General features: G+C 43.5%; 1 protein-coding gene across 1 annotated transcript in view; it reads left to right on the forward strand.

Annotated features, from left to right (window-relative positions):
• Positions 1 to 9,675, forward strand: part of LOC308313492 (retinol dehydrogenase 8-like) — a gene marked incomplete at its 3' end in the record, with an annotated part of 10,352 nt that extends 677 nt beyond the window's left edge. Inside the window, exons 2-6 of the mRNA XM_080760634.1 lie at positions 6,779 to 6,940; positions 7,683 to 7,862; positions 8,083 to 8,176; positions 9,024 to 9,207; positions 9,448 to 9,675. Of these exons, the coding sequence (XP_080616760.1) occupies positions 6,779 to 6,940; positions 7,683 to 7,862; positions 8,083 to 8,176; positions 9,024 to 9,207; positions 9,448 to 9,675 (848 nt within the window). The remainder of the gene's footprint in view (positions 1 to 6,778; positions 6,941 to 7,682; positions 7,863 to 8,082; positions 8,177 to 9,023; positions 9,208 to 9,447) is intronic.
• Positions 9,676 to 10,125: the final 450 nt, after the last annotated feature.

The following is a 10,125-nucleotide window of genomic DNA, read 5'->3' on the forward strand; positions in this document are numbered from 1 at the left end:
GGGGACTACGGTCATTGTGGTCAACTCACACATGGCAAACCCATGAATGAGGTCTCAGCAACAATATGTTCCAGAATGTCCGCTTAAAGCTATAGCTTCTTTGACTACAGCTTGCTCTCTTCCGAGTTTGCACAGACGAGTCCTCTGCCTATCATCATCATCATCATCATCATATTTACTGAAGGATAATAACACAGGACAGGACTACTAAATACATAGTTCCCTTTAATAATAATAATAATAATAATAATATCTGGGACTTATATAGCGCTTTTCTAATACCCAAAGACACTTTACATAATGTGGGGGCCGGGAGGGAACATAAGAAAAGGACAAGTATATTCCTTTGTCAGGAATATACAGTAAAAAAAAAAAAGGCATTTTATGGGGGTGCATACTTAGTTTAGACTACCGGTAGTCATTGGTTAGACATGGGTTAAGGTTAGGTTAAGGTGTGCTGCCCCGTGGGAGGTTAGGTTTAGGGTGAGGGTTTGAGATGTCGGACTAATGACTGGTCTAACCAATGACTAGTCTAAACCAAAAACTGTCCAAACTAAGTACTGCACCCATTTTTATGTCCATTGTGAATTCATTGGCAACCATGTGGTCCTAAGAATCTCACTCTAATTAAGGGTGGTGAGTGATGTTTCACGGGTGCACAGAACAAGAGGACACCAGGCAGTACCACACCTCAAGTTCAGAAGGTTTATCAACCTATAGTATAAACCGGTATACAGTGTTGGACACATGCCGTGACCAGAAGATATGAGACAAGGAAACGGCGCAAGTAGGACTAGAACATGCATCTCGTAGAATTGAGCACAGACGTCATGAGTCTATCTGATAAAGTATGTTGTCGGTTGTCATGGCGTCAAATGTGTACAGTATGTGCATGTGTACAGATGAGAGTGTCTCTCTCTCTCTCTCTCTCATTAGAGACACGGCACTACCCCTCTCTCTGTTTCTGGCGCCCCCTTCTGGTATAAATAAGTAACATACTCAGGCTCATAGACACAGGTACACAGGTACACAGGTACACGGACAAAGCTGGATGTAGAAGTGGTTGCACCACTTAAAAAGAGCATCACATGCTGTACTAATGTATGTTATAATACCGTACGTACTGTACGCCCACACTGTGTGTGTGTGTGTGATCTATATGCAAAACGTGTCAAATCCCTTAACATACATTAAGTACACACATGGTTATGGTTGTCATCCCAGCTTAACCTGCAGTGTTACAGACCCTGCCTGCCACTATGTACAGTAACAGCAAGTATATAACTATTAACTAAAGCCCTGAGGAGGCTGCTTACTGTATATACGGTATACTCGCCTCACCAAGCAGGCCCTTCCCTGAGGTGGCCGATTGGCCTAGTGGTCCTTACTGTACAGAGAGTTGGATGGGGGAGTCTATAGGGATGGCTATTCCTGGATGAGTCAGGTGAGATAGTGGTGGGAGCGCAAAGCTAGTGCTAAAATAGGCAGATTTCTTGTAGTAGGGCTTATTTAAGACCCGAGTGTGCCTGAAAGCCACTTAAAGGTTTATTTTTAGGGTAATGTTTACCGTGGCATTTCTCCTCGAAGGCAAGCAGCCTACCTGTGGGGGGGGGGGGGCACTGGAAAACAATATTTTGAAAGAAATATGTTTGAAGCGCTGTTGGCCCTTTTAAATGCATTTTCATGATTTCATAATTAGACTTGCTTATGACCACTATCTTCTGAAAATGGGTAAAGCGAGCCATGTGTAGTATGTGCATTGATTTGACTATGTGCCCGTAAACGTAACATGAACCAATTTACTATCACACTTATCCAACCATCCATCCATGCATCCATCCATCGACAGTATGTATAAATCTCAGTTTAATTCTGTGCAATTTGGGATTTATTTTTTACACTGTACACTTTTCTGTGTGTTTTTTGCTCTGCTCTGCTGTTCACCCCGACCTCACCTTACCCATTTCCTCCTGCTACTACAGAACACACACACACACACACACACACACACACACACACACACACACACACACACACACACACACACACACACACACACACACACACACACACACACACACACACACACACACACACACACACACACACACACACACAAAACTATTGTTCAGGAAGGAAATTCCCACCTCAACTCGACCCTGAGGGACATTCTACAGATACATAGCAATTTGCAAAACATATACAAACACAAAGAGGCACCACAATATACATATTGTCTCTGTCGGCCCGGAAACGTCATTTCTTAATTTTACTTTTCAGGATACAAAAACAGAAAAAGTATCAGATTTACAAGCTCAAAACGTCGCTTGTGGATCTGCTACTTTTGATGCTTTTGGGTGACAATGTAGTATGATCAAGTAGGGCGTTAATTTATGAAAAAACACAAAAAGTTAAAATATGCAGATTAGAGGTTTTCCTGCCTGACGATATGTTGTGTGTTTACAGTGTGTGTATGTATTTGGTTAAAATGGGTAGGGTTTAAAAAAAGGCAAAAGCATTCTCTGTTGCATAAGTATGTATGTATGTATTTGGTTGTATGCACACTCCTGCGTGTATTGAGCACACCCACAGGCAAGCCAGTGAACTCTGTTTGACCCTACACTACAGATGGTGATATCAGTCTTTTTTTTAAATGCTTAGCTACCAGTCAAGTTGATTAAAGCTGTGCTATGTAACTTTCTTCTTCTACCCCGGATTTGAACCCGGTTTCCTGCATAAGTGCTGACATTTTCTTTTTTTACCATTTAGATTAGAGCTGGCCGGTTTGGCTGCTCAGGGGATAATTTAATTTTGACCATCAGGTCAGAATTGATGTCAGATCCTGTGTCTAGGTGAGACATGACCTTGGCTTTGACACAATCTAAATGTCTCTTTACTTTACTTTATTTGTTTATTTAGACAGGACAAAGCATATTAATGGACGTCACATGGACATAAATACACCGGATATAGCACAGTTGCTCATTTTCATCCACACTCCTCTCCTCACAAGAAACACAAAACGGAAAACAGACAGGCAAACAGTGGAATACATTTACATAACATTACATATAGGGAACACAGCATAAAAAATAAATACACCTAAAATAATCATGAATGGTTGCAGCTTTGGTTTTCAAGCAACCATTTTTTCAGATTGTATTTAAAAGATGGAAATGTAGCACAATCCCTTATACGCAGAGGAAGGCCATTCCACTGTACTGAGACATTTTGTCCGAATGTTGTTTGCCGGTGCGGCACTTCGCAGTCTCATCGAGTGGTTGCTCTGGTACTGATTCCCCTATCGGGCTTTCGTTTAATGAATTCACTCAGGGGGGGGCGGGCACAGACCATGTAGGGTCTTGTATATGACCCCAACCTGTTTGAACATTTTTAAAGTTATCAAAGCTAAAAAAAAAAAAAACCTCCGGAGGATGTTACAATGATGATATGAGTGGGGCTTCCTGTCAAACACCTTGAGCCCACTCTGGGAATTTCACCCAGAGAATATATGATAATACATACACAATACAGATTGCAAGCTCACTGGGCGGAGATAAGCAGGGGAGCAGAGAGATGTAGGTTCCAGTTTAAAATAGATATTGTTTTATTAAAACTCAAGGAAGATAAATGCTAAATTCACTAGAAGAAGAGGGTAGGTTAGAAAATGTATGTATTTATCAATTTCAAGATACTAATTAAAATGACTTGTCAATATCAAAAGGATTTAAAAAAAAACAATAGCCTATACAATACTAAAATACTAGTATCTGGGGGGGACCAAAGGTGTCCTTGCTGACAGGGGGAAGGCAGGGAGTGAGGGAGTGAGGGGAAAGATACACCGCCACCAAAGACGCACACACTTCAAAGACCACACAGGCTCAGTCACTCGCACTGCAAGAACAGAAAATGGTTACACACACACACACACACACACACACACACACACACACACACACACACACACACACACACACACACACACACACACACACTGGTTTCACAATCAAAAGTATCATGCACTATGGCCAATTAAAACCCCAAGACAGCCTATACAGCACCATGTGACCCACCACCTGTCGGGACTACAACTATAACCCACCCTTAGCTACTGGCACTACTACTACTACAGCAACAACACTTACGCACAATTGCAGGACAACAGTGGCAAATACATTAAAAACAAATCTAGCAAGACATGGTATCATTTTAGTGCCTTAATGGCATTTGGAATGAAGGACCTTTTAAAGGTGTTACGGTTAGCTTTTGGTACTTTGTACCGTCTACCAGAGGGATGAGAGGGGTCATTTGCTATCTTGACAGCTTTTTGTTCGCCCGAAGTACTTTTTCCCCCCTTGTAGATACAACTTAATTGTTTCTGTCTCTTCCCAATGATTTTTGAGGCTAGGTTCACTATTCGCTGCAGCTTGCTTTTTTTCCTTTTACATTAAGATTGCAATACCAGCTTGCTTCTTCCCTTTACATTAAAGATGGAGTGCCATGATTTTTTTCCCCCACCCTAAAACATGATCATCAGGTATTATTATAATATAAGGAAGGAGGAAGAACTTTTTCCAAAAAGTGTACAGTATTTGTTAAAATCAGGCTTTTATGTGGACACGCCCGCCAGTTCATTAAGTATGCCTAGTTTTCCTGATGGGTGGTGATGGGTGGTGGGCGATCCACCTGAACTGAAGCCGCACGCACCCACAGCTGTAGTTGTATGATAATGGCGGAAGGGTTAGGGGAGGGGCTGATAGTGTGATGTCACTCACTATATTACTGTTTTTTTACTTGTATTTCATTAGCCCGTTTGACTGTCAAGGGAAGAAACCCTAAATACACCATTGCACATAAAAACGACTCCAGGGTGTCTAATGAAGTATACTGTCACCTCATAGACACATGAGGAAAAACTGGAAAAATACAAAAATGGTGGCACTTTCTTTAAGATTGCCATACCAGTCAAGATTCCCTCTATCAAGAAAAAAAGAAAGAAAAAAGTCCTATCACAAAACGATTTAGTGCCACTCACTCTGAATGAGCTTTGACCTGTGTTTTAAGAATTTAAATATTTTAAACCAGTCTAAATGGGTATCCATAACTTAGGGTTTTGGTTGAGCTGCTGGGCTTTAAAAGGTGAAGCTCAAATGTGCCTTTTTGTCTGTAAGCCCTCCATCTCAGCTTGTCTCTACAGGTTGAGTCTGTACAGAGAAGAGGCTCTGTTGCCACAGCACACGCTCATCAACACACATAACACTGTCTTCCTGTGTGTGTGTGTGTGTGTGTGTGTGTGTGTGTGTGTGTGTGTGTGTGTGTGTGTGTGTGTGTGTGTGTGTGTGTGTGTGTGTGTGTGTGTGTGTGTGTGTGTGTGTGTGTGTGTGTGTGTGTGCGCGCGCGCGCGCGCGTGTGTGTGTGTGTGTGTGTGTGTGTGTGTGTGTGTGTGTGTGTGTGTGTGTGTGCACACGTGCATGCGTACATAGTACATCAAGTCCAGGTGTGCCTTAGGATCTTGTCACAATCAACCACACATTACTGATCATCTCTGTCGGATGAAAACCTGCATGCTGTATGTCCAAAACTGTTATTTTTCAGGATTCAAATTCAAAAGCATCAAAAATAGCAAATCTACAAGCTCAAAATGTGTCGCTTTGTGCCAAAAAACACAAAAGGTTAAAATATGGAGAGGTTTCTGACAGACAGCAACAATAGAACTACCATAATTCAAACCGTTAGTTTAATTAGTTTAGTTTAATTCAATAGTGACGTCACACCATTAAAAGTATAATAGTCGAAACCCTCACAAGACGGCCGTTCATTGAACTCATTGGACCGGTGATTCTGATTTTGATTTGTTTTAGTCAAACGGAAGGAAAACACACACACACACACACACACACACACACACACACACACACACACACACACATGCACACACACACACACACACACACACACACACACACACACACACACACAAGTAAGACGCCCTGAGGGCGAGAGATCGCGTGCACGCATCCACCTGGCACTTTGGCATGGGGGGATCAGATCAACATATGGAATGTGAGAACAGGCCAGCTCCATATATGGAGATCTAAGGGTTTGAGGTTTGAGGTCAGATGTAGAGTTGCTGGCCGGCTCCATATATGCAGATCTAGGTGATGATCCAGTCTTCTCGTATTCATGTATGGGTTATCCAGGGTTAGATGAGGTCAGCGTCGTGATCTTCATATATGGAGATGGCCATATTTGAAGGGTCTCCATGATGTCACGTGATGTCACGAGGTCAGATCCACATATGGAGATCTAAGGCCCCTGGCGATGTCGTCTATGTCGCTACGTTGCGTTTTGTTTTGGCAATTGATTTGGATATTCTTGGAACATCAACGAAAAGCTGTGCACAATCTCTCAGTTGAAACCATACACTGTTTGGGATACTTTGGATAATTTAAATGAACACTTAAAGGTTTCATGACCTTCATTTTCATTCATTCTTATTTTAGTTGTTATGCCCTCAATTAAACAACCTGAACATCGAGTGGATTTTCTGTGCTCTGGGGTTTTCTCTATGTGTTCTGAATTTGAAGCCTTTGGAGTTAAGAAATAAAAATAAAAAAACAATTTGCCTCTATAATGTCTCCATATACTGTCCTCTTGTCTCCAGTCATAGCCACCACGCTGCTCTATAATGTCTCCATATACTGTCCTCTTGTCTCCAGTCATAGCCACCATGCTGCTTGCTCTATAATGTCTCCATGTCCTGTCCCCTTGTCTCCAGTCATAGCCACCATGCGGGACCTGAAGCGTAAGGACAAGCTGTTGGAGGCGGCGGGGGACACGTACGGGAAGACGCTGTCTCTGGCCGTGCTGGACGTCTGCAGCGACGAGTCCGTCAAGCAGTGCATCGACGGCGTCAAGGACAGACACGTGGACGTCCTCGGTAAGACATAACCATGTCACAGCCTACTGTACTATACTGTACTGCAAGGGTTCTCAAGATTTTCAGTGCCGTGCAGACCCCCCCATTTGGAATTGTATAGGAGTTGAGGCATCGCACGCCACGTAGTTTGACTCTGTTCCGCATAGAAACATTGTGAAAATGTCAGATCTACAAGCTCAATAAGAATATTTCCACAATTCTTTTGCCTCCGTCTTGGGTATTAAATATTTGACAATTTGGACAACGTTTGGCTATTTGTTTTAGAATAGTTTTTTTGACGTAGTAATGGTCTTATTATTAGTATTTATTATATCTTATTTCATTTATTATCATTATATTTCATTTCAGAGCTATTAAAAGGGCCTTAAACGCCTTAAATTGTGACTTTAGAAATGTGCTGGTTTGTTTACTGAGTTGAGTTGAATGTTGCACATTATGCTTAATCATCTGGTGTCCCAGACTCCCAACCACTCCACACCCTCTGACCAGTAGGGATTAGGAATGACCCAAAGAAAATGGTATTGCCTGCTCAAAGATGAATAATAAGAAATGTATCACCCATTCTGGAACGGGAACGCCTTGTGGTGTTTTAACTAAGCATTATGTTATACTTTAGCTATTGAAAAATATTGGGTTAAAAGGGCTGATCAGGGCTGTAATCGTTTATAACTTAATTTCAGTCAATGTCGAACCACATCCTCACTCCCTCGAAACATCTCCTTCTCTTCTCTTCCCGAACCAGTCAACAACGCAGGCATCGGCCTGGTGGGTCCACTGGAGAGCATCTCCATAGCGGAGATGAAGAGCGTGTTTGAGACCAACTTCTTCGGCGTGATCCGCATGATCAAGGAGGTGATGCCCGACATGAAGAAGAGGAGAGGGGGACACATCATAGTGGTCAGCAGTGTCATGGGACTGCAAGGTGATTTTATCATGGTCATCGTCGTCACGATTATTCATCACAATTCAGGTCCGGTTTTTGAAGGTATAGAGACAGGTGATCAAGGGATGCCGTCAGTGAATTCCTCATTTATCTATCTACTATACACTAACGTGTCGGCCAGGTTTGTCGGTCAGAATGATTTTCTAGCACACAGGTGCGAGACTGATGGAAGCATAAACGATATACATGTGCCCTCCAGGTGTGGTGTTCAATGACGTCTACGCAGCGTCTAAGTTTGCGATGGAAGGCTTCTGCGAGTGTCTGGCTGTGCAGCTGTTGAAGTTCAACGTCACGTGAGTGTCGTCTCTGTGTCTCTCTAGGAGGATGGCTGCTATTTTCAACTGTGTGAAACCCATTGATATTACTTGCTTTGGTCGCTTTTACCAAATGAGCCAGATTGTCAGACAGGTCTGCATGGTGTGGGCGCTTTTCACAAACCAAATCAAAAAGTGGAAGAGGCACTGAGTGATTGGAAGAGAGACTGCTTGGCCCTTCCACGTTTTGGTTTCTGCAAAATGCCCACCCAATGTGCTTGTACAGTATAGCCAGACCGGTCTACAGAAGACACGTGATAATGTGAATCCACTCGAACCGGGATGGTTTACCAAGCTACAATCATTCCTACTTGCAATCTCTTCATGTCTTTAATTTATCTTCACTTTCTTTAAGCAAGTTTTATATTGAACCAATGAAAGGTAACAAGAACTGTTGACTAAAGGAATATGAACTACATCGGATCCATTGGAACACTTTTTTTTGCCTTTAGAATTAGGACATACAAGGGTTTCCACCTGTGTCCGTGTTGATCTCTCCTCAGTATGTCTATGATGCAGCCTGGTCCAGTCCGGTGCACACAGAGTTTGAGTGTCTCTCTCTCTCTCTCTCTCTCTCTCTCTCTCTCCTCAGTATGTCTATGATAGAGCCGGGTCCGGTGCACACAGAGTTTGAGTCTCTCTCTCTCTCTCTCTCTCTCTCTCTCCTCAGTATGTCTATGATAGAGCCGGGTCCGGTGCACACAGAGTTTGAGTCTCTCTCTCTCTCTCTCTCTCTCTCTCTCCTCAGTATGTCTATGATAGAGCCGGGTCCGGTGCACACAGAGTTTGAGTCTCTCTCTCTCTCTCTCTCTCTCTCTCTCCTCAGTATGTCTATGATAGAGCCGGGTCCGGTGCACACAGAGTTTGAGGCTAAGATGGTGGAGGAGGTGAAGAAGAGGGAGTGGCCCGGAGCGGACGCAGACACTGTGCACTACTTCAAGAATGTCTACCTTCCCTCCTCCGTCGACATCTTCGAAGCGCTGGGCCAAACGCCGGACGACATCGCCAGAGTACGTTGACAAAGCAAAGTCGTTCTTGTTTTGTCCTTAGTGGTTCTCAAAGTGGGGTCCGGGGACATAACATAAACCTTCTCTTCTGGGGGTCCCTTGCAAAACATTTCGGGGGACCGTGGCATGGAGAAGTTTGAGAACCCATGGTCTAAACAATTATAATAGTCTACTGATCAAAATAATCTGTACATCGCATACCAGGTATAAACAATCAACTGTCATCTTCCATGTTTTCCACAGTGCGCCAAGAAGATCATCGAGGCGAGCAGCCCGCGCTTCCGCAACCTGACCAACCCGATGTACACGCCCATCGTGGCCATGAAGTACGCCGACGAGACGGGCGGCCTGTCCGTCCACGCCTTCTACCACATGCTGTTCAACATGGGCACGCTCATGCACGTCAGCGTGACCGCCATGAGGTACCTGACCTGTGGATGTCTGAGGAGCAGGACCATCTCCCCCAACTAGACCCAAGAGCTCCCAGAAGAACCCTCCAAAAGAATCATGTTTATATTAATATTATAAAAGATCTGCACTCGTGTGAAGTGAGCGGCGCTCTTATCATCATCATTACATCATCATACACATCACATTCCGTTGCTCAGCCAATCGAATCATCACAAATGTCATTCCGGGGGCCAATCACTTTTGGCATCTTCACTTTTCTGCCCTCACTTTTTATCCTAAATATGTACTTTGCTCAGCTAATCAAATCATTGCTATGACCAGGTGCTAGACCAGCGCTGGTGGTCTAGTTTCCATTTCGCTGCGCAATAGTCGTTGTGCGTTGGCATACGCGCAGTAACCGCAGTTGCTCATAGTCTCAACTCGATCAAGAACGATCAGAATGACGTCCGTTCCCCCGAAATAATGTGCCCACACTTTTTACGTCCTGACAGTGCCAATATGGGGGTGATC

This window comes from Protomyctophum bolini, assembly GCF_963924005.1.
Source record: "Protomyctophum bolini genome assembly, chromosome: 3".
Classification (NCBI taxonomy): Eukaryota; Metazoa; Chordata; class Actinopteri; order Myctophiformes; family Myctophidae; genus Protomyctophum; species Protomyctophum bolini.